At 47.1% G+C, this 25,453-nt stretch overlaps 1 protein-coding gene across 6 annotated transcripts in view; it reads right to left on the reverse strand.

The window, feature by feature from the left end:
* Positions 1-24,895, reverse strand: part of LLGL1 (LLGL scribble cell polarity complex component 1) — an 85,047-nt gene extending 60,152 nt beyond the window's left edge. For 3 of the 6 annotated variants that reach the window (XM_083711343.1, XM_083711342.1, XM_083711340.1), the window contains exons 1-2: positions 24,412-24,878; positions 184-281 (exon numbers count right to left, since the gene is read on the reverse strand). In XM_083711343.1, the coding sequence (XP_083567469.1) occupies positions 184-281; positions 24,412-24,630 (317 nt within the window). In that variant the 5' untranslated portion in view covers positions 24,631-24,878. Of the gene's footprint in view, positions 1-183; positions 282-1,633; positions 1,753-19,830; positions 19,887-24,411 lie in introns of those variants that run through there. The other 3 variants (XM_083711341.1, XM_083711345.1, XM_083711344.1) reach the window with 3 other exon arrangements.
* Positions 24,896-25,453: the final 558 nt, after the last annotated feature.

The raw sequence follows: 25,453 nt of genomic DNA on the forward strand, positions 1-25,453 counted from the left end.
TTGGGAAGAATTCTGTGGGCCAGAAAGGGGAACAGGGAGGCCTGGGAGGGCCGCATTTCCAGATCAGACGGCCATTTCCCAACAGGGTGCCCACCGGGAAGCTTTGTAGATGCAAGTCAACCCTTACCTTCCCCTTCCTCTGATGTCATGGAAGAGATGCCCGAGCCAAAGCAAAAAGGATACATTTTCACCGCTCCCGATTTGGTGCCGATGGCCATGATTCGTAGCTTGGGGTCGAAGGCCAAGGAGCTGGGCTGGTTAGGGAATCCATGCTCCACAGTCTGGAAGGGGAGAGGAGAAAAATATGTTTTAGTTACAGCACGGTCGGGGGGGGGGGGTGTGTGGCAAAGGGCTCCATAGGAATCTCTTCCAGAATGGAGAGCTGAATGAGAAGCTGGCGGGACTCCAGAGCAAGAACGCATGCCTGCAGATTAAACGAAAAACGTTGCATATGCTTGTTTCTTGAAATTCTCACTGTCGACCCAATCAACTTTATTGCAGGCAGCCAAAGGACATTACAATTTATGGCATTACAGAATAGCAGAGCTGGAAGGAACCCAACCATCGTCTAACCCCGTGTTTCCCAAACTCCGGTCTCCAGCTGTTTTCGGACTACAATTCCCATCATCCCTGACCACTGGTCTTGCTAAGCATGATGGGAGTTGTAGTCCAAAAAGAGCTGGAGGCCAAAGGTCGGGAAACAGCGATTTGTAGTGCAACCCTCTGCGATGCAATTCATATATGAAATATAAAACCTCCGAAGCGATACACAAATTAATTTGGAGGGGAAATTGTTACGGAGAGTAGTCAGAGAACCATAGTGAATTCTCAATATTGAGAATTATAATGTATTATACATTTGAATCCAGTAATTTTTTTACACCCCCCCCCCCGATGGCTATTAACAGTGACTTTCTGCAACAAGTTTCTCCTCCAAATTAATTCATGTATTGCTTCAGGAGTTTTATATTTTGTATATAAATTGCATTGCAGGAGGTTGAGACTAGATGGCCATTGGGTCCCTTCCAACTCTTGCTATTCCGCAATTAGAACGCAGAACAAGAAGCAAGAATTTGAAGTTTATATATGTACGTGTTACACACACACACACACACACACACACACACACACACACACAGAGTTCCCCTGCCATAGAAACACTGCAAATTGCAAAGGTTATCTGCAGAATCCTCTTGTTCATCTCAAGAAAGACGGTGGCTGGGCCCATACAGATCCCATCACTCTGTGCATGCTCCAAAGACATGCACAAGAGCCCAATCACAGGAGGGGATTCATCAGTCCAAGGGCCACCTCTTGTTCAAAGGCAACCTTCCAGGGGCCGCAGACCAGTGGTGGGTGGAGCCAGAGACAAAAGTGGGTGGGGAAACACATGCAAATGAGACTATTGTAGAGCAGGCTAGTTTTAAGACACACTCACAGACCCTTTTCTATCCTCCATTCAAATGTGGCCTAGGCCAGGCCAGTGTTTGCATAGCCGACCAGAGTAGCTGCAACCCAGTTGGATGGGCGGGATGCAAATAAAATTTATTATTATTATTATTATTATTACTACTACTACTACTACTCTGTCTATGGCCCCATCTGCACGATATACTTAAAAGCATCATCATACCACATTAGGCCCTTATGGCTCCCCTCAGAAAATATTGGGTACGGCCATTTGTTGAGGGCTATGGGCTTGTTTAGGAGACCCCTAGTCCCCTCACGGAGCGACCATTCCCAGAATTCCCTGGAAAACTACGAGTGGTTTAACAGTCAGCCTTTCCTCCCAGGGAATTCTGGGAACGGTCTTTCCATGAGGGGGAATAAGGGTCAGCTCTCAGCACCGTTAACAAACCACATTTCCCAGAATGCTTCGGGGGATTTTTAAACATTGTGGTATTTCAAAAGTACAGTGGTACCTCGGGGTTGAGTACTTAATTCGTTATGTAGGTCCGTTCTTAACCTGAAACTGTTCTTAACCTGAAGCACCACTTTAACTAATGGGGCCTCCCACTGCCACTGTGCCACCGCCGCACGCTTTCTGTTCTTATCCTGAAGCAAAGTTCTTAACCTGAAGCACTATTTCTGGGTTAGCGGAGTCTGTAACCTGAAACATATGTAACCTGAAGCGTATGTAACCCAAGGTACCACTGTACAGTGGTGCCTCGCAAGACGAAATTAATCCGTTCCGTGAGGCTCTTCGTATAGCGGTTTTTTCGTCTTGTGAAGCAAGCCCATTGACATCTTAGCGGATTAGCGCTATTAGCGGTTTAGCGGCTTTTAGCGGATCAGCTGATAAGCGGCTTAGGGTTTAGGAAAAGGGGGGGAGGGAAAAAACCCCGCAGGAACTTGCAAGACATTTTCGTCTTGCGAAGCAAGCCCATAGGGAAATTTGTTTTCAGAAGCGCCTCCAAAACGGAAAAGCCTTTCGTCTAGCGGGTTTTCCGTCTTGCGAGGCGTTCGTCTTGCGGGGCACCACTGTATATGGCACGGAGATGGCCTCAGCACCAAGGCAGCTTCCTTTGGCCATCAGGCCCCATCTCAGCCCCCCAACCAAGGCCGCTTTGGTGGGCTCCCTTTAGCAGCCAAGAGCTGGGTTCGAGCAGGTTAAGGAAAGCCAAGCCAGCCCACGCAATGCAGGTGCGAAGGCCCTCTCCAACTTTTATCCGGGCTCCTGGGAGCAGGCGCTCGAGGGCGGCCAGAAAGGAGGAACAGATTAATATTTTTAAAATATATAAAAATTGGCCGAGAGCTCGGCGCAAAGCAGCCACTCCTTCCTCATCTCCCCAGAGAACGTTTTCAGCCAAGGGCTGCGTTATTATTTTTCTCCCTTCCTTGGACCCGACAGACAAATGAATCTTTTCAGCCAATTCCAGCTTTGCGTCTCTCGGGCTCAGGGGTCAATGCGAGCGAACATCCAGCGGAGAGAGGAAGGCAGGGAGAGAAAGAATCTGCATATATATATATATATATATATATATATATATATGCTTTCGTAGATTTTCACGGGTACAGGAATGCAGGTTTTGGTGTCCTCGGGTGTCTTCCCGTGTAAAAGTTGGGGTGTCTAGGCGACGTTTCGACGAGGTCTCACTCGTCATCTTCAGGCTGGTGCTTTCGGCTTCTTGTTACTGGAACAGAGCGGGATCTCAATGTTTGAGTTCCTATAAATACTGTAGAGGGGGTGTGGTGTCTAGCCTCCAATGTTCTGGGCAGAGAGGAAGTTCCCAGGCTAGTGTGCCTTTTCTTCTTTTGTTCCTTAATTACTTGAGAGATACCTTGAGTGATTTCTTGAGTGATATCCTGAGTACCACTTAGGTGGGTCATTAGGTGTGGATTAGTTGCTAAAGTCTTTGTGTCTTGACCTCTTGAACTTTGTGAAGAGTTTTCCTGAGAAGATGGCTGTATTGCACTTAGTTGTGCTTTGGCTTGGCTTCGTGTATAGGGGCGAGCTGTGGTTTTGTGGCTTGTGTCAGCCAGATCTGTGTAGGGATTGCAGGGGGGTGCAGCATCCGGAGGTGCCACCATGGATTGGCTACTGGATGGTGTCAGTAATTCATCTGTGGAGAGGGTCTGGGTTTGGGTCTGGTGTGGTTGATTGGTGTTGACGCCAACACCAATCAACCACACCAGACCCAAACCCAGACCCTCTCCACAGATGAATTACTGACACCATCCAGTAGCCAATCCATGGTGGCACCTCCGGATGCTGCACCCCCCTGCAATCCCTACACAGATCTGGCTGACACAAGCCACAAAACCACAGCTCGCCCCTATACACGAAGCCAAGCCAAAGCACAACTAAGTGCAATACAGCCATCTTCTCAGGAAAACTCTTCACAAAGTTCAAGAGGTCAAGACACAAAGACTTTAGCAACTAATCCACACCTAATGACCCACCTAAGTGGTACTCAGGATATCACTCAAGAAATCACTCAAGGTATCTCTCAAGTAATTAAGGAACAAAAGAAGAAAAGGCACACTAGCCTGGGAACTTCCTCTCTGCCCAGAACATTGGAGGCTAGACACCACACCCCCTCTACAGTATTTATAGGAACTCAAACATTGAGATCCCGCTCTGTTCCAGTAACAAGAAGCCGAAAGCACCAGCCTGAAGATGACGAGTGAGACCTCGTCGAAACGTCGCCTAGACACCCCAACTTTTACACGGGAAGACACCCGAGGACACCAAAACCTGCATATATATATATATATATATATATATGGGAAAGGCTATCGAGCGGTTGAGTTTCCAGCTTCCTCTCCTTGCTCGGCCCCCATAGCAGACCACACAGAAAATGAAGCCAGGGTGCCCTGACAAGGAGGCCTCGCCCCACGGCGCAAAAGCAGGAGCTGAGCAAAGGAATGGTCCCGGGGCAATGAGGAGGCCATGCTGGACACCTGCCAGCTCGCAAAACAAAGAGGGGCTTACATTTTCTTCCACCCAGAAAAAGGAAGCCAGAACAAAGAGGTTGACCAAAGCTCGTGTTTCACATTCTCCACCCAGGTAGAACCGCAGAATCACACCGACTTGGCTCACGGAGAAGCGGGCAGGGAATCCTTTTCAGACAGAGGGCCGCATTGCCTTCTGGGGGCCACGTGCGAGTGGTGGGTGGGACCGGAGCAATGAATGCTAGCTTCACCTTTGTACAATAGGCTGGCTCAAGCACAGGCAAACTTGGCCCTCCAGATGTTTTGGGACTACAACTCCCATCATCCCTGACCACTGGTCCTGTTAGCTAGGGATGATGGAAGCTGCAGTCCCAAAACATCTGGAGGGCCAAGTTTGCCTATGCCTGGGCTAGCTTCTATACACACAGAGAGAAACAGTGGTACCTCTGGTTACGTACTTAATTCGTTCCGGAGGTCCGTTCTTAACCTGAAACTGTTCTTAACCTGAAGCACCACTTTAGCTTAATGGGGCCTCCTGCTGCTGCCGTGCCGCCGGAGCACGATTTCTGTTCTCATCCTGAAGCAAAGTTCTCAACCCAAGGTACTATTTCCAAGGTCTGTAACCTGAAGCGCACGTAACTCAAGGTACCACTTTACACTCTATCCCATGGGTAGGCAAACTAAGGCCCGGGGGCCGCATCCGGCCCAATCGCCTTCCAAATCCAGCCCGCGGACGGAGCGGGAATCAGAGTGTTTTTACATGAATAGAATGTGTCCTTTTATTTAAAATGCATCTCTGGGTTATTTGTGGGGCACAGGAATTCATTCATTTCCCCCCCAAAAAAATATAGTCCGGCCCCCCACAAGGTCTCAGGGACAGTGGACTGGCCCCCTGCTGAAAAAGTTTGCTGACCCCTGCTTTATCCTCTATCCAGGCAAGCAAGAGGCATGTGATTCCTGCATTGCTGGGGGTTGGACTACATGGCCCTTGGGGTCCCCACCAAAATGACAGGTCTAGGGTTCCACGTTCAGAGCTCAAGCAGATCAGAGCTTAACAAACTTGGGACCGGTTTACCTATGAGATCGCCTTACCCCACAGGTGCCCACTCGACCACATCGACTGGTGGAATTGGAACTACTATAAGCGCCACATAACACCCATTCCACCTTTGTAAGAACTTGGGTGTCTGCACTTCGGAACTCCCTGCCCATTGACATATGGCAGGCACCTCCACTGTACGCTCTTCGGAGCCTGTTAAAAACACCCCCCGCCCCGACAAGCCTATCTCTGTGCATAGCATGAGGCTCTTAATCTCAAGGTTGTGGGTTTGAGCCCCACGTTGGGCAAAAGATTTCTGCATTGCAGGGGGTTGGACTAGATGACCCTTGGGTCCCAACTCTACAATTCTGTGAGGCCCAGATGATTCAGAAGTTGAGGTAATTTTAATCTCTTTTAGTATTTTAACTTTTGTATGTATTAAAGCAGGGGTGTGCGTTTTCCTTGATTTCCCTGTTTTAGCTCCTTGTAAAACGCTTCGACGTTTTGTTTGGTTTTTACAATCGATCAGTGTATAAATCTTATGAAATAAATAAATAAGGGCACATCCCAGCTGGGCAAAAATGCACAAGGACAGAAACACGCATGCTAGAGTCCCTGGGGCCAGAAAAGAGAGCTCTGTGGGGCCACATTTGGCATAACAAAGTGAAGAACTGAACACAAAGGCAATTCAAAACGTGCCATCAAGGAAATCAGGATTAAGGGAAAGGAGCATAAAAGACTGCATTGATTTTTATCCTCCTCTGCCCCCAAGGAGCTCAGCATGCCACAAAGTGCTTGTCACCTGTTCCCTCCGTACCTTGAAATCATTGGCTGAAATAAAGCAATTAGAATGTTAGATTGCTTTCGGAATGTTTTCAATTTTGTTGTTTTAATTATGTGTTTGCTGTGCTAGGCTCCTTTGGGAGGAAGGGCGGTATAAAAATTGAATGAACATTGATAATAATATTTTTAAAAGCACCACAACCCTGCGAATTAGATTAGAGAGAGAGAAAAAGGGTGACAACCCCAATTGCAGAGTAAGGATTTGAACCCAGGTCTCCTGACACTACACAGGCTACCAATTCTTTTGCTTTCGGGAGTCACGGGGCAGCAAGATCGTCCTCAGACGAGACTGCGAAAAACAAAAATCTGGAAGTCATGTCCAGCTGCTCCTCTGGCTCCCAGAATTGATACGACACGTTCACTCTCTCCTTCCCTTCAAATGTATTTTTGCTTTGGGCATCTTCAGGCTGCCGTTCAGGACAAAGGCAACGCTGTGCACAATTACGACACAGTTCAAAAATAAAACACAGGATACAATTATAGGGATTTCAAAAAACAACCTGCAACACCTATAATTTAACAAACCACTCAGCGAACCATTTCTCACAGTTCCAAACCAGCAGAAAAAGAGCCATTAATTGAGAGAACTAAACAGCTTATCACTTAGGTCACCAGACAGTACCTTGTAAGCTCTGCAAATTGCATTTGTAAACATGACGACTAGGGGCTGATTTTGCATTGTGTGTGCACGTTTGTGTGTGTGTGTGTATGCAGATAGACATGCGCACAAGACAGACACATTCCTCAAGAAGCAGATTTATACAAGCAGGCCACACTACCTAGCAGTGATGGGGAAGCTGTGTCTCTGCAAATGATACTGGACTCCAACTCCCATCAGCCCTACACAGCAAGTCCCACATCTCTGTCTCCTGCAATCGCTCCAAGTCATGCACACAACCTGCTTTGCAGTAAAGCCTCACTGGATCAGAACGCCCCTTAGTCAAGCACGATGCTGCCCTTCCGTCCAGCTCATCTCTCTTAAGTTGCAAGGGCCACAGACTTAGATCACGGGCAGGATCCGATGTCCTGCATTGGCACAAAACAAGAGCACTCGGGTTGTCAAGTTATGAATCCTGGCGTACGGCTTCCAACAGAGAAACCAAGCTGAGCAGCTCGCAGTCTCAGATTCTCTGAAACAAGAGTGGGGAAGCTGGTGGCCCCTGGGTTTCTCTCTTTGGCCCCCGTGGCCTTCCAAGGCCACTCCCCCTCTCTCCCGGGCACGTCCCCTCACAGACCTGCTCTGCCTCCTCCTCCATCCCTTTTGCCTGGCTAGGAGGGGGTCCTTGAATTGAGAAAATGCCTCATTTGCCTGTATGGAAGATAGACTTGTGTGAGTGTGTAGAGACACTGCTGGATTGCACCCTTCTGTGCAAAGGGAGGAGCCACACCCATTGCCCTGCCCACTTTTGTATCTGGCCACACCCACTTTTTTACCTCTGGCCCCAGACACCGCTGGCAAACGGCCCCTGGAAACTCATCCACCAAAGAGCAAAGAAAAAGAGTCCACCTCGGTTTCCAGCTGTAATGCTTTAAGAGATATGGAAAATAAGGTTTTGAAATAAGCAAAAACTAATGGTGAGGATTTGCTGAATTAATAATTTGAATTGGAATATAAGAAAGGGAGGTATGAGGAGGTCCGGAAAATAAGTCAAAAGAAAATAAGTAAAGGGAAATTCTATGTGTTTTTAGTTGTTTTTATTTTTTTGTTGTATTTTTGTTGTTTCTTTTTTGTTGTTTTACAATGTATTATTCTGGAAAATTTCAATAAATATCTTATAAAAATAAAAAAAGAGTCCACCTCCTCTACCAAAGGCTGTATCCTGGCAAACCAGGAAGTCCAAACAGATTCAGGGAGCTGCTTATATCAACTTAAGCTAGTTTTGTCTGACTGGCAGTGGCTCTTTGGGAAATCAGGAGGCAGGATCATTCCCATCTGCTGCAGCCCAGTCTCCTTCTAAATGGAGATTGCAGGGATTGAACCTGAGACATTCTGCATGCAAAGCATGTGTTCTGCAGAGCTACAGTCTCTCTCCCCCTTTTCCATCTGCTGGAGAGAAGCGCAAGAGGGGAAGAAGAATGTCCCCCATTTGAAATCCAAGGCCCACTTCACCTGAACCTAAAAGCACCTTTAAACATAGACACATATCACATGAATAGGTCACAGGGCTGCATTTGTCTCACCTAGACAGCATCTTAAAAAGCAGAGACATCACTTTGCCAACAAACGTCCGTATAGTTAAAGCGATGGTTTTCCCAGTAGTGATGTATGGAAGTGAGAGCTGGACCATCAAGAAGGCTGATCGCCGAAGAATTGATGCTTTTGAATTCTGGTGCTGGAGGAGACGCTTGAGAGTCCCATGGACTGCAAGAAGATCAAACCTCTCCATTCTGAGGGAAATCAGCCCTGAGTGCTCACTGGAAGGACAGATCCTGAAGCTGAGGCTCCAATAGTTTGGCCACCTCATGAGAAGAGAAGACTCCCTGGAAATGACCCTGATGTTGGGAAAGATGGAGGGCACAAGGAGAAGGGGACGACAGAGGACAAGATGCTTGGACAGTGTTCTCGAAGCCACCAACATGAGTTTGACCAAACTGTGGGAGGCAGTGGAAGACAGAAGTGCCTGGCGTGCTCTGGTCCATGGGGTCACGAAGAGTCGGACACGACTAAACGACTAAACAACAACCTCCCTTTAAAGCACATCCAAAACACGTTCTTTCCCGTAAAGAATTCTGGGCATTGTAGTTTACTATTCCCAGAAATGGGCAACGAACTACAGCGCCCAGAATTCTTTGAGAGAAAGGATGGGTTTTGAATGTGTTCATAGGGCTCTTGCCCAAAAAGAAAAGCCCATTGATCAGACAGAACAGCTTTGAGATCTTCATTCATCGCAGGAAGAGAGAGATAGCTGTAGTTTGTTTGTGCTTCTTTCAGTGTTTACCCATCTTTGCATGCGGGGTTTGTTATTATTTTCTCAGATGCTTCTTTAACACAGAGCCTGGCAACTGGGCTACAAATGCCAACCAGGCGAGTCATAGTGGTTTTGTCAGCTCACCAGGGTTGTGACTGGGCGGAAGGCCTCAAGAGATCAACCCTTGCCAAGAGAGGATCACAGTGCAGGGAAAGGCAGAGGAGACAATATCAGACATGCTTTTCTCCAGGCAAGCTTTGAACAAACAAGAGAGAGCCAGCCAGGATCCTATGGATCAGGAAAGACCAGGGACATCCTCCAGCAGTCAGAAATGGCCGCTTCCTTAGGTCACAACAGCCTCATGTATCTAAAAGGACATTTGTCCCACTTTTTTAACTGTCAAAGCTTCTACCAAAGAACCCCGAGATCTGTAGTTCTTTAAAGCGGCTGGGAATTATAGCACTGGGAGGGGTAAAACTACAGTTCCCAGGGTTCTTTTGGGGAAGCCATTACTACTTTATTATTTTTTTATTTCTTTTTATTAAGTTTCATGTAAGTAACCAAAAAGGAAAACAAATCAACCGTTACAAAAAAAGAAAAAATAGATAAAAAATATCTAAACATAACATAAAAATATTATCAGTTTCCGTTACAGTTCTTTGACTTCACACTTATCTCTTTATATCTTTAAGAACTTAAGTCATTCTTCTACGCCCTATTGACCTCCATCCCTCCTGATTTCAGGCTTCTTAATATACATAATTTATTTTTCCTGCAGCTGGTGATTGTTGATGATTTGCACATCGTAAGATCTATATCAAACCTGCTATAGTTTTTAGGTTACTATAATTCCCTTCGATTTATATCATAAATTTGTTCCAGTCGTTAATAAACTTTGTATTTTTTTGGTTTCTGATTTTTTGTGTCATTTCTGCGAGTTCAACAAATTCAAATAATTTTGTTTGCCAATCTCTAATTGATGGGGTATTTTGATTTTTCCAATTTTGGGCAATTAATAATCTGGCGGCGGTTGTGGCATACTGGAATAATATCTTATCTTCTTTTTTGATTTCGTCCCCAATTATTCCTAGTAGGAATGCCTCTGGTCTTTTGGGAAATGTATATTTGAATATTTTTTTAAACTCATTATAAATATGTTCCCAATACTTCTTCATTTCGTCGCATGTCCACCACATATGGAAAAAAATGCCCATTACTACTTTAAAAAGAAAAAGATTAACATGTTTTGAATTGGGCATAGGCAAACTCGGCCCTCCAGATGTTTTGGGACTACAACACCCATCATCCCTGACCACTGGTCCTATTACCTGGGGATGATGGGAGTTGTAGTCCCAAAACTTCTGGAGGGCCGAGTTTGCCTATGCCTGTTTTAAATCTATAGTGTGGATGGGACCCTGCTCTGTTGGGGGCACTGCAGTTCACCTTCCAAAGAGCTATCTGTCTCAGTTTTTGAAATGGGATGACCATGTGCTCCTTTGGGGGCTGTTGAGAGGCCTCAACCCCACTGAAACAGATCATACCACCCTACTTCTTTGAGAAAATGGTCCCCTGTTTTCGTTCCCCAATATGCATAAGATCAGGACAACTCAGAAATTGCTGTGTGTCTTAGATGGGCGCTCCAGCTGCTGAAGACTCCAAAGTTCCAACCGCTCAGATAGACTGCTCCTGCCTCTTGCCGCTCTATGGCTCGACCAGAAGCAGCCAGCCAGAGTTGCAAGCATGCCTCTCAACCACCAGTAATCAATGCCTTTGTGAGCTTTTACCCTGCAGTACTGCAGGTACGGAGGCAGTAAGAAACCCCCAACTAATCCGGCCTTTGCCAATAGGGTGCCCTAGTACAATCCAAATCACCTGGAGAGGGCTCTATAGGGTGGGAAAATCTAATATTGTTCTCCAGGGGAGAGTGTCCCAAGCGAGAGACCACCGATAAATGGATTCCGTTTGTCCTGCGAAGCTAAAAAAAATGGCAAGAGTCCATTTCGGCTGGTGACTCACAAGCTTCATGGGTGGCTATTACACCAGGTCAATATCTGTGCTGCCCCTTCTTGTGCAAAGTGCCCTTCTGCCTGGCCTGCTGCCCACTCTAAGCCTCCAAGAAGCACCTGTCCAGATCTTTCAATCCATCAGATCAGGGGCAAAATGCATGCAGATGCTTAGACGAAAACAGGGTACCAATTCAATCAGTCCTTAATATGTGGCGAGGTCTCAGATGCCCACTCTGCCACTCTCGAGGGCAAAAGTGGAGGGGCCCGAGGGAACAGCAGTTGCTTGGAATGCAGATGGTCCCAGGTTCTCCCACCACCACCAATAAATTTTAAGTTGTAAAGAAAATATTCCAATTTTTAAATCAAAGATTTAAAAAACTAATCTAAATAAAAACACAAACCAACAGGAGGAAAGGGGGGTGGGGAGAAAGAAGAAAAACAGTTGGGGGACTTCTGATTCTTTGTCTGTCAGGTATATATAGAAAAGTATTCAAAACATCCACTCCCAATACAGCACCCAGCAATTCCACTTTGTATAAACCAATATCTTCTCCAATCCTCAAATCCAGGTATCATAAATTCATTTCCTTTTTCACACAAGAAGTCTATAAGGAGTTTCTAATCTTTAGTAAATATTGACAATGATTTTTCTCTGATTAGAAATGCCATCTCAGCCAAGTCCAATATTTTTAACAGCCAGTCCTCCATCGTAGATAATGATGTATCTTTCCATATAAAAGTCTCGCCGCTGTGATCATGTATTGAAATACAGGCGTACCTTGGATTTTAAACAGCTTCTTGAACTTTTTGGCTCCTGAACGCCACAAACCTGGAAGTGAGTTTTCCCGTTTTCAAACGATTTTTGGAAGCTGAACATCCGACGGGGCTCCCAATTGGCTGCAGGGGCTTTCTGCAGCCAATCAGAAGCCGCGCTTGGGTTTCCAAACATTTTGGAAGTCAAACGGACTTCCAGAACGGATTCAGTTTTACTTCCACGGTACATCCCTGGTTAAATACCTACCATCTCCAATTATAAGCAACCCCCTCCCCAACCAGGTAGAGAAGAGACGCTTCTCCACCTGAATGCATATAAAATTGCTTAGTTAACTTATTACCAAAGAATACATATAAACCAGCCTAAGAGATTTATGGAATAATTGGTATTTTGTGTTTCGTTTCATAACAAGTTCAATGCTAATGTCCAACCTTATGAAGCTTTCGACCTGCTGTAACATTTTGAATATTTCTTTATGGCCTTCATCTTTGATTTATTTTGTTTATTCACACATAAATGCTAGGGGAAAACCCCCACAGATTTAAAAACAAGCCAGGGACGTTCCTCCTACTTTGAACCACAACATACAAATGTTGAGCACAACATCTTTAATGAACAGGCAGCAGCAGGGCTTTCAAACAGGACTGGAGAAAGGAGTTTCGGAAACAGAAAGCCCTAGAGAGGGAGCTTGGGCAAGCCAGCCCATTGCTTGCCTTTTCCAATCAGCCTCCACATTCCACATTGCAAGAGACAAAGTCGGAAGGAATCAACAGCACCCTGAGAGCCACGCGGGAGAGATTCCCAGAGCAAGTGAGCAGAGATGTAATCTGACACATGGACGCAGATTTTTTCCTGGGCTTGGTGGGGTGCCAGGCCATCGGAGCGGGGTGGCATTTGAGGGTCTAAAGCAGGCATGTCCAAAGTCTGTTGTGGGGGCCTAATCCGGGGCCTGCTGTTCGGTTTAATCCGGCCCCTGTGGCGGTGTAAAATCCTAAAAAAAAACCCTCAACAATTTCAACCCTTAAAAAAGGTTAACAACTTTGGTCGGCCCTCACGGCCCTTCACTTCATCAAATTTGGCCCTCTTTGAAAAAAAGTTTGGACACCACTGTTCTAAATCATAGGGGACGGATCTGGCCCAATCGCCTTCTAAATCCGACCCGCAGATGGTCCGGGAATCAGCGTGTTTTTACATGAGTAGAATGTGCCCTTTTCTTTAAAATGCATCTCTGGGTTATTTGTGGAGCCTGCCTGGTATTTTTACATCAGCAGAATGTGTGCTTCTATTTAAAATGCATCTCTGGGTTATTTGTGGGGCATAGGAATTTGTTCATTTCCCCCCAAAATATAGTCCGGCCCCCCACAAGGTCTGAGGGACAGTGGACCGGCCCCCTGCTCAAAAAGTTTGCTGACCCCTGGTCTAAAGCATCTCATCTTGGAATCTCTCTTTCCCAAATGTTTAAAGAAAAGGAGCAGTGGGCTAGAGCAGATTAAGACGACTACATTTCCCCTCATCTATTCTGCGAAAATCAGGCAGATTTAGAAATACACAGAGGCATCTGATACAGGACCCATGAAGGTTGTCCCAAGTGTTGCGAAGTCATCACGACTGGGCAATCGCAGGGGTGACGGCGCATATATTTTATCAGCACTCTTATAGAAACTTTAAAGACAATAGCAATGGGATGAGAAATACTGGAAACCACATCAGTTGCCCCTTTGCAGAGATGAGGAAGTGGTAAAATCCCCAGCACTTAATTTTTCCGCAGGAAAAAAATCCCTGCAAACAAATATCCACCAACTGTTTACTAAATGCAAGTAAAACAAACATGCTAGATGAGATACGCTCTAGGGTAGGCCTGACTCCCCCCCATTTCCTTCTGAGCAAATTTACAGTGGGCAAAGGCAAAAGTGGGCAAAACAAGGAATCCCCCCCCCTACAGAAGGCTAGTTTCTACACACACCTCTCCAAGCAAGGGAGAGAGACCTTATCGAAATTCAAGGACACATTCCGAGAAAAGTTTCACTGAAAAATTCAGCCCTGTGAAGTTTATCACAGGATGTCCCTGAGACCCAAACACCTGGAAGAAGGTACATAAGGGAAGGTGTCTATAGGAACTGAACCCAATTACAGAGACTTACAGTAAGAAAAGCCTCTTTGGATGGTTGTTATCAGGTAATCTTCAGTTTGCCTCCCAGAAACAATCTCCGGGATTAATTAGCATCAGAAGACAAACACACACTTGCCCCTAGCTTTGATTTAATTCTCTCCAGTTGGAGTTCAGCCCTGGCTCACGATAAAACCAGTTTTTGCTCTATCCCAGAGAGACTTAGTTTTAAAGGGCTGGTGTGTTTTTTAATATCCTCATTCTGCAGAGCTTCTCTCCCTTCTCATATAACACTAAAACTCAAGGTCACCTAGTGGGATCAACAGGCAGATGTTTCCAAAGTGAAGAAGCTGCACCACTGCATAGCTTGTGGGACTCCCTGCCACAGGATATGGCGAGGACCATTGGTTTGGGTGGCTTTAAGCAGGTGTGTCTGGGGAAGGGCCGCAGCTCAGGGGCAGGAAATGCAGACGGTCTCGGGTTCAAATCCCCAGAATATCCCCCGCCTGAAACCCTGGTCAGCTGCTGCCAGCCAGTGATGGACCAGTGATGGCTAAGCGGAACCTCCAAGGCCAGAGCCATTCTACCTCTCAACAGCATTTTCCAGCAAGCATCTGGTTGGCCACAGTGGGAAACGGAATTATGGGCTGGAGACACCTATTGCCCCGATTTCAGCAGATAGCCCTACTGCATCCCTGCTTCAATAGCAACTGAACAACACACTCAACCCCCAAGGCAAGGGTGGGATGCCAGGAATTTATCCATCAGGGCAGAACAAGAGAGCAACCACCAGAAAGCTCTTCTGGGTCTGGGCACTTGGGTCTCACACATTCTTTAAACTAGTTTTGTTCTCCTAGGGTACCCCCAATTCTTCCTCAGCACACAGCCTGGGGATTTCTGAATGAGACAGGGTGCCTGAGAACGTCTGGATGTTGCTTCCAAACTTGATCAGAGAAGCAGCAACAGAGAGTTGTGGAGGTTGGGCAATTCTTGTGTATTTCAGCTCAGGACAGGCAACGCCTCCTTCTCAAGTCCCTCCGCTGGCTTCCTAAATGGCTCCAGTGGTGTAGTGGTTAGAGCAGTGGTTCCCAAAAGGTGTGGCAGGAGAGGATGGCAATGTGGCCAGAAGGTTCAGGGACAATCCAAGAATCATTTAAACATTTCAGTGCAGTGCAGTATGTAGTCACAGAGTTGAAAGGGACGCTAACAATCAACTTGTCCAGGCACCCCCAAACTCAACCCTCCAGATGTTTTGGGACTACAATTTCCATCATCCCCGACCACTGGTCCTGTGTGCTAGGGATGATGGGGGTTGTAGTCCCAAAACAGCTGGAGGGCCAAGTTTGGGGATACCTGATCTAGTCCAACCCCTTGCAATGCGAGAATACGCAGCTGTCCCATCCGGGGATCGAACCTGCAACCTTGGAATTATCAGCCCCACGCTCTAACCAAATGAGCCACAGTATCAAAATGTTTTTTTTTAATTTGTGGAATATGACTAGATATTCCAGAGCACTGGCTCTTCTTCTACAGTTCTCCATGACATGTTGCTGTGAACAGCAATTGTCAACGCTGACAAATATGAAAGAACAGAAAAGAGAAAGGCTTATTGGTGTCGATGAGGAGATGAGCGTTTGTTTCCCTCCAATTAGACCTTGTAGGAATGAGATCACCCGGCAAAATCAAGCCCACGCCTCTCGCTGAGTTTGTACACAAACTTAAGGCACATAGGCAAGCAGCTCATTTATAATTATATCTGGGGAATGACTCATCTTCTTACGTAGCTGCATTGTTTTATATCTTCTGGAAGTCCTATGATCATGTTATAAAGTAGTTCTGTCCTACATTATAATTCAAGCACTGCTAGGTGCCTGTTCCTTTTTGTTCTCCAGTGTATTCCTTACCAATACAGTCGTACCTTGGAAGCAGAATGGAATCCATTCCGGAAATCCGCTCGACTTCCAAAACATTCGAAAACCAAAGTGCGGCTTCGGATTGGTTGCAGGAAGCTCCTGCAGCCAATCGGAAGCCCTGGAAGCCCCGAATAATGTTTGGCTTTCAAAAATCATTTAAAAACCAGAACACTCACTTCTGGGTTTCGATTGTTCAGGAGCCAAGGTGTTCGAGATCCAAGGTACAACTGTATGAGATTTGGTGTAGCACGAATTTCAGAATTTTTTATTCTGACAGCGTAGACCAGAGAAAAAAGTTTGAGAGCCACTGGGTTAAAGAGTCAGACTGGGACCTGGGAAAGATCGAGGTTCAGATCTCCACTCCTTGAACCAGCCACCATCCATCAACTTACTACCCGCACCCCCAGGGTTGTTGAGAAGATGACATAAGGGAAGAGATCCCCCTGCGTCACCCTGAGCAACTTGGAGAAAAGGCACAGTATAAATGCAATCAACAAACACAGAATTGCCCATCTCTATACTCAGAGCTTTCCTGCCAACCTAGCAGTTCGAAAGCACGTCAAAGTGCAAGTAGATAAATAGGTACCACTCTGGCGGGAAGGTAAATGGCGTTTCTGGTTCGCCAGAAGCGGCTTAGTCATGCTGGCCACATGACCCGGAAGCTGTACGCCGGCACCCTCGGCCAATAAAGCGAGATGAGCGCCGCAACCCCAGAGTCGGCCATGACTGGACCTAATGGTCAGGGGTCCCTTTACCTTTAACTTTGTTCACCCACCCAAAGATTCTGTTCTTTCCAAAGGAACCCGCCCAATTCTCCCCTGCTGCCTCTTTGGCCTGTGCCCCCAAACCTAATCTTTGCCCTTCAGTTTTTCCCTGCTCCCCAGATTCAAAATTATCCTAGAAAACAGACATCACCATTTCCAGATGAACACACACATAGGATTGCACGATGAGCATGCCTTCCCGAGAGCGTTGCTGCCCACGCTGGAAAAGCCGCAACCCAGCCTACTTCCCGAAATTAATATTTCCTGCAACATGTGAGCAACATACAGGCACTCTCTGTGCAGCCCACCAGGATCTGGGGAGCCCCCCCCCTCCCCCCACCCCAGGAGATCAGCCAGTAACTGGGGAAAGGTCACTGGTTTTGCACAGCTGAGCAACACCAGCACAGAAAGCTTGGCTGCATTGGGATTGTCAGAAGGGCAAAGTTAAAGCTTCTACTCTTACTGATCTCAACGCAGTTGACATGGGGGTTGGCGTCAGCGTATGGGAAGGAGAAATCATGTTTCTGTCTGTGCAGAGAGTATGTGTGTGTGTGTGTGTGTTCAGGAGTGAGCAGAGCAAGGGGACCGTAGACCCCAGCCACACACACTGCTGTGTGGCCCCCCAGACTGCTTCCATGTGGCCCTTGGAGCAAAAAGGTTGCCTGATCCACGTCTGCAGACACCCCTTCCTGGTTGCATCCACACTGAACATCTTAAAGTACGTAAGAGCTGTATGGATCAGGCCCATGGCCCATCTGTACCAGCATGCGGGGGCCAAACAGCTGGTTAATATTCTGCAGCCTTTTAAATGTGTTTGTGAGAAGCAGAGGTTATTGTTTTGTTGCTTTCGTTTTTAACTACAGTGGTACCTCAGGTTAAGTACTTAATTCATTCCAGAAGTCTATTCTTAACCTGAAACTGTTCTTAACCTGAAGCACCACTTTAGCTAATGGGGCCTCCTGCTGCTGCCGCCGCACCGCCGGAGCACAATTTCTGTTCTCATCCTGAAGCCAAGTTCTTAACCCGAGGTAATATTTCTGGGTTAGCGGAGTCTGTAACCTGAAGCATCTGAACCTGAACCGTATGTAACCCGAGGTACCACTGTATTTACAGTGGTACCTCTACTTACGTGCCCCTCTTGTTACGTATCTTTGGGATACGCACGCGACAAACCCAGAAGTATATTTCTGGGGTTCGCCCCACACGCATGCGCAGTACAGTGGTCCCTCTGGTTGCGAACAGGATCCGTTCCAGAGCCCCGTTCACAACCTGAGCAGAACGCAACCCGCGTCTGTGTGTGCCGCAATTCGCCGCTTCTGCGCATGACATCATTTTGAGCGTCTGTGCATGCGCAAGCGGCAAAACTCGAAAGTAACCCTTTCCGGTACATCCTGGTCGCCATGGGACGTAACCTGAAAACAGTCAGCCTGAATCAAACGCAACACGAGATATGACTGTAATGCTCTATCGCGCCGTGCGCATGTGCAGCAGCGCTCTATCACGTCGCGTGCAGAACAGGCATCTCTGGTTGCAGAAACCTCGGGATCCGACTGAAGCTCCAGAACGGATCCCGTCCGCAATCGGAGGTACCACTGTACTTGTATTTTTATCTTGTATTTTATCCTGTGAACGACCCGGAGATCTTGTGCCGAAGGGCAGTATATAAATCTAATGAATAAAAAATAGAAAATAAATAAAATTCAAATGCAAAAGCAAAAGCAATTCTCCCCTACTGTGGTTTCTAGCAACTGGTATTCAGAAGAATCGCTGCCTCTGATTTGGAGCTCAGAGCATAGCCGTCCTAGCCAGCAGCCCTCGACAGCCCTCTGAATTGGTCCAATTCTCTTTTAAAGCCATTCAAGTTGGAGGCCATCTATGCCTCAAGTGGGAGGGAGTTCCACAGTTTTAACGACGCACTGTTGCATGAAGAAGGGCTCTCTTTTATCTGCCCCAAATCTTCCAACATTCAGATGCGCTTTGGATGCCCCCACGAATTCTGGTGTTAGGAGAGAGGGAGAAAAACTTTCATCTCCCCGCCTCCTCCGTTTATGAACTTCTATCATGTCACCTCACATACCCAGGATTAAATTTATGCGCAGAGAGGCCCCCAGAGCCTCCAAATTAAGAAGAGCTCATTGTCCTCCATCACTGGGCCATCTGCCTGCTCTCCTCGCCACACAGATGTTTATGCCGAAGAAGCGGCCCCCTCCCCGTGGGACCAGTCAGGGGGCCTATCCAAATTAAATAAGCTTTGCCTCCCTTGCCAAAGTTCAAAACAGAAAGAGAGAAAAATGCAGGAGGATTCAGAGACCTGCAAAAAAGTAAGGTTTGCCTGCCACCTTTTAAAAAATAAAACAGTTTGATTCTTGTGCATTTAACAGGTGAAACTTTTCTTGGGTTGGAGATTTTGCCATCGCTTTGCCTTCTAAATTCTTACATCCAAAGCTATGTTAGAGACAGAAGAGTAGAGACCTTAAGCAAGAGAAATCATTTGGCATTATTATTATTAGAATTTATATAGCATGATCGGAGAGGGACTTATCATGGACTTATTCTTCCCTTGCAAGAAATGGTCAAGCCACACAGCTTATCAGTGGTCGGACTAGGACTGGAGAGACTCGGGTTCGAATCCTCACGCAGCTGCGAAGATCGTCGGGTGACTATGGGCCAGCCACTCTCTAGATTACCCTCCCTTGCAGGGGGTTGCTGTGAGAATAGATGAAGGGAGAAGAGAACTGGGCATGCCCTCATGAGCCCCGTGGAGGAAGGGAAAGATAAAAAATTCCCAACGCATTTTGCATTTCCCAACCCAGGTGCAAAATCATTTCAGGAATATGCTCAGTTTCCTCCTCATGCAAGAAGGGAGAAATCTTATTATCACATCCCTAAATCAGGAAATTTAGGGGGGTGGGGAAAGAGGAGATAAGAGAGGAAATTTCCCAAGGAAAATGCAGCACTCAGTGTTAACCTGAAACGGTTAATATCCCTCTGCCTTTCTCTGCTCTGAAATCCTCTTCAAATACAGGGGGGCAGAGAACAGAAGTAGACACAAAGGTAGAAGAGATTGCGAGATATTTACCTAGAGAGCATAAGCACATTGATGTTCCTGGGATACCAGCTTGGCGCAGTTAAGCTAAATTCTCCCCCGGCTCCTAACTCAGGCACTGATAAAGACAGACTGTAAATCAAGGATTGAGGGACGAAAGCCTCCCCTTGGAAACAGACAGAGCTTGAGATGTGAAGCAGAAGAACCTTGAGGTTTGATCTCTTTGTTGCCCAGTTGGGAGTTCAGGCAAGTAAACGAACCACTGCTGTAGCTCAGTGGCGCTAGACTAGCGCATGGGTAGGCAAACTAAGGCCTGGGGTCTGGATCCGGCCCACGGACGGTCAGGGAATCAGCGTGTTTTTACACGAGTAGAATGTGTCCTTTTCTTTAAAATGCATCTCTGGGTTATTTGTGGGGCCTGCCTGGTGTTTTTACATGCATAAAATGTGTGCTTTTAATTAAAATGCATCTCTGGGTTATTTGTGGGGGAGAGGAATTTGTTGTTCTTTTTTTTTCTTTTCCAAATTATAGTCCAGCTCCCCACAAGGTCTGAGGGACAGTGGACCGGCCCCCTGCTGAAAAAGTTTGCTGATCCCTGCGCTACAGCAACTGCCAGAGATCCTGGGTTCAATTCACAACACCTTTCCGGCCCCACCTAAGTTCATTCAAGTTCATCCAAGTAATATCGGGACTTGAAGGCTGAAAAAATAATGGTTTCTAGAAGACAGAATGCTTGGATTTTAAGGAATGAATATTATATGTAGCTGCAGGAAAGAGAGCCAGAAATCCTTTTACTCTTTCTAAATTTCTTTAGTTTTTTCTCCCCCTTTCTCCCGCTGTACTCCGTCTTTCTCAGGTCTCTTCTTATCTTTTCTGACCTAGTTTCTCTCTCTCTTTTTTAGACTAAGTAGCTGTTTTCTCTTTATTACAAAAAGATACTTTGTAATGGGCATGTATTTTTGTGAATAAGTATCAATAAATAAGTTTTTAAATGACAATAAATCAAGACCTGCCTAAAACGCCTGCAGGAGCTGCTGCCAGCCAGTGCGGGCAACGCCAGCTTGATACAGAGAGAGCCAGGGGTGGTGTTGCTGCGGTGAAAGTGCTGGACTAGGGCCCAGAAGACCTGGGTTCAAATCTCCACTCGGACGTCAAACTCGCCAGGTGACCTCAGGGGCCGGTCACTCACTCTCAGCCTAACCCACCTCATAGGGTTGTTGTGAGGATAAAATGATCGGGGGGAAAGTGACTCCCAGAATGAAATTTACTAAATAAATAAATGAGATAAGGCGGTTTCCTGTGCAACTAGGTAATAAAACCCACCAGAAACGGACACCCCGGCCTAGATTTGGCTTTTTGGAATACGGCGAAAGGGAAGGAAGACAGCAAATGAATACTGCAGGATTCACTTATACCAAATGAACAGTAAAGAGGTACAGTGGTACCTCAGGTTAAGTACTTATTTCGTTCCGGAGGTCCATTCTTAACCTGAAACTGTTCTTAACCTGAAGCACCACTTTAGCTAATGGGGCCTCCTGCTGCCGCAGCGCCGCTGGAGCACGATTTCTGTTCTCATCCTGAAGCAAAGTTCTTAACCTGAAGCACTATTTCTGGGTTAGCGGAGTCTGTAACCTGAAGCATATGTAACCCAAGGTACCACTGTATTGCCAACTTAAGGCGATCAGATGCCTTGACAACATGTAAAACTAGAACAGTCATTGGTTCTGAACGAAGTTTGGACCCAATAAAGAATATTGAGAAGTTGTCCGATAGGGAGCGCAGCAGACCTCTGTCTTATAAAACCAACTTGGCCTTTATCTATGTTGTTTGGCGCAATTATTGATAGCCTATAAGCTAGCAGGCCTGGGAATAATTTAGCATTTTAAAAAGAGATGGGCCTGTATGACCCCTGCTTGTTCCCAAGTCTTACGGGTGGTATTTGCAAGTGAGCATGCAAATATTTATGCCACAAGGTGGGCAAGAACCCCAGGCATAACCGCTGGAAGATTCATGATCCCCAGATGATCTAATTATTATCATATATTTATTTATATCCCCACCCTGACAGGAAGTCAAGGCAGCTTGCAGATAAAATTGAGAACAGCTTTTTCCTCTCCCCGGCCCTTAAGCCGGGGGAAGCGAACACTTGGCCCTCCAGGTGTTGTTGGACTACAATTCCCATCAGCCTCTGCCAGCACGGCTAGTGATCAGGGCTGGTGATGGGAATGAGAGGACCAACATCTGGAAAGAGGCAGAGTCCCCCATCTCTGCAATCGGAGGCAAATTGTTACTTCTTATTTATTTGGGTTTTTTTAAAAATCCACTTTAACAAAAATCCAATGGGTTTACAGAAAATAATAATAATAATGATGATGATGATGATGATGAAACATTCTGAAAATGTTCCTTTAAAAGGAAGCACAACTCATGTGTCACATACAAAGCTGAGCAGTGTGCAAAATTAAAAGTTGATATTCCAGGAAAGCTAGGGTAGCAGAGTACAGTTTCTTCACACTTCCTGCGTATTTAGCACTGAAACCAGGGCTACACAAAATGTGAACTTCCAAGATACAATGGATGTCTTACTTAAAGAGTCGAAGGAGGAATTAGGATGCTTGGGGGGGGGGGAGAGAGAGAAAGTCATTTAAATAGGAGGAAAGATTCCGCTTTAAAAAACCCACAAGACGCACGCACACAAAGGGCTTTTCAGCAGACTTACGGCAAAAAGAACCTTAATTGTTTTTGGAAGTTTGGCTTCTCAGAACTGCAATGAACTATCGTTGCAAAGGGTTTTATTGCTTCCATCCTTGTATAAGGAAGATGTTAAAGGGTTTGTGTGTGTTACTGCAGGTGCCCAAGGGGAAGGGAGGGGAGAAACCCCACAGCATCTCAATTGGGGGGGGGGAGAGCAAATCCAACCCCCAGTTTCTCCCTGGACCAAAATCAGAGGGCAGGACAAATGGTGGTGAAAAGGCAGGGAGCGGTTTACAAAGAATTAAGCATCCTTTAGGTCTGCAAAGTAAAAAAAAGGGGGAGGGAGGGGAAGGGGAGAGAGAGGCAGAAATAAGATTTTGTTTTTAATCCTCTCTCATCCCAGACCAATCTTTAGAGACTAGGAGTGAAGGGGTAGTGGGGTGCAGTGGGAGGGAGGGGCTATTTTGGATGAAATGCAACCCAGCAGTGCGGCGAACAACTCCTGCCAAGTCTACAAACACACACACACACACACACAAACACACACACAAACACACACACCATTCTCTCATATACGAACTCAACATCACATTCCCGGAGCTCTACTGAAGCAAGGATGGGGGTATTTGCAGAATGAAGTAAATAAATAGCATTTAAAAGGGAAAAGAAGCAGATCCATTCTTTGGCCAACTCCTCCCATTCGAAGGAGGAGGAGGAGGAGGAGGAAGAAGAAGAAGAGGCACCCTAATCTTTGCGGGGGGGGGGTGAGCGTGGGAGGAAAGGAAATCTGTGCTCACACAGGAAAACACACAAAACAGTTGCAAGGTGCCATCCGGAGTCTTTGTTGGGTGTTCCCAAATTGCACCAAAGAAAATCCCTTCCACACCAAGGAGAGCAAAATTTCCTCCACCAAAGTCTCATCCATTCTTTCTTCTTTGACCCGACCCTTCTTTTCAAATAACACGCACCCAAAAAAAACCCCCAAACACTGATATTCATCCAGGTCCTTACTTTTGGGAACTGTTTGCACTTCAAAGGGAGAAACTCCATTGTCTTACAAGAGCACCTAATCCAGATGCAAATGAGATTATTGGGGGGGGGAGGCATAAGGGGGGTGCAGCTGTTTCCATTCATACATTTCTCTCTCTCTCTCTCTCTCTCCTCTCCAAGCGAGGGATAGCCCAAACCCACAGCCCACTCTTAAGTTAGCTAGCAACCAGCCTGCCCCAAACACTCCCTTTCAAAAAGCAGGGTAGCTAAACCGGGCACCCACTCCCCATTTTCAAAGGATGGCTCGTTGGGCTGGCCCCTTACCCCAATATTGCTACTTCCCCGGAGGAAATCTCTCTCCCCTCCCCCAAAAGTGGGTCACAAATACCCAGCCCCTCTTCCAAAGGACGCCCCAAACTGATGTGCACCACCAAAGCCTCTCTTGGGGTTATTGTTGTTTGGGGGGGGCTGTTTCCCAAACACCAAGCTGTGACCAACAAAAGTGGGTCACAAATACACAGCCCCTCTTCCAAAAGACGCCCCAAACTGATGTGCACCACCAAAGACTCTCGGGGTTTGTTTTTTTGAGAGGGGGTGTTTCCCAAACACCTAGCTGCTGTGACCAACACAACTGACCTCCACAAAAAAAACCCCATAAAAACACCCCCCAGTTCTTCCTCTCGCTGCTTCTTTTTCCAAGAGGCAGGGAGGACCCCCACCCAGGGGAAAAAAATAAAGAGATTGAAGTCATTTGAGCCCAGGGAGATGAGGACCACCACCCCATTTCAGCAGAGGGCCGAGACCGCTTGCAAAAGTTGCGGGGCGAGCGAGGCGGACCCCAGCCCCATTTCGGGGGCAAGGGAGGGGGGAGCCCTGGCCAGGCACCCCTGGCGGTCGGTCGTGGGGGGGGGGTGTCTTGCGGGTCTCTACCTTGTTGAAGGCGAAGAGGTCTTGCTTGATCTTCTCCCGCTGGGGGTCGTGGCCCTGGCGGCGGAAGCGAAACTTCATCATCTTGCCCGGGGGCGGCGGCGGCGGGGGGGCTCTTGGCCGAGGGGGGAACAATGCCGCGCGGGCGGCGCTTCCCCCATGCAGCAGAGGCGGCGGCGGCGGCGGAGGCAGCAGCAGCGGCGGCAGCGGCGCCCTCCGCATCCAGCAGGAGCGAGCGCGGCAGATGCGCCCAGGTTGCAAGAGCGCAGAGAGGGCTGGTCCGCCGGGGAGGGCGCGAGGGGGGCGGGCAGGCAGGCAGGGGAGGGGGCGCCCGAGCGACGCCCGCCGCAGCCAATCAGAGGAGACCCCGCGGGCAGCTCGGCTGGACAATGGGCTTGGAGGGAGAGAGAGAGAGAGAGACCCAGAGGAAAGCAGACGAAGGAAGGCCGGGCGGCTGCACGCCAGCTGCTCTGAACCCCTCCCGCGCCGCCTCTCTGCGCCTGCGCGGCGGGACCGAAGCCTGCTGGGAAATGTAGTTTTTTTATATTAAAAAGTTGGGAGGGGTTTTGTGTGTGTGTGTGTGTGGCTTGTTTGCAGATCAAGCTGCGTACAGACGCGCCCCAACATTTATCCAGTGAAAATAGGGACGTCCTATTCCATGACAATAAAATGATGATAAAAATAAAAATCTGTGCTTCTAGAAAAAGAGGGGTGCCGGGACTCACCATGAAATGGTTAAAGTAAATGCCACGTTTTAACCGGTGCTTTTATTCTAGGGAAAAGGTGCCGGTACTGCGTGCCCCTGAGTACCCCCAGAAAAAAAAACACACACCAAGCACTGATAAGAATAACAATATTTATATCCCTCTCATCTGACTGGATGGCCCCAGCTGCTCTGGGCAGCTATATATATATATATATATATATATATATATATATATATATGCAGGTTTTGGTGTCCTCGGGTGTCTTCCCGTGTAAAAGTTGGGGTGTCTAGGCGACGTTTCGACGAGGTCTCACTCGTCATCTTCAGGCTGGTGCTTTC

Source organism: Podarcis gaigeae (assembly GCF_964106915.1).
Source record: "Podarcis gaigeae genome assembly, chromosome: 14".
In the NCBI taxonomy this organism is placed as follows: domain Eukaryota; kingdom Metazoa; phylum Chordata; class Lepidosauria; order Squamata; family Lacertidae; genus Podarcis; species Podarcis gaigeae.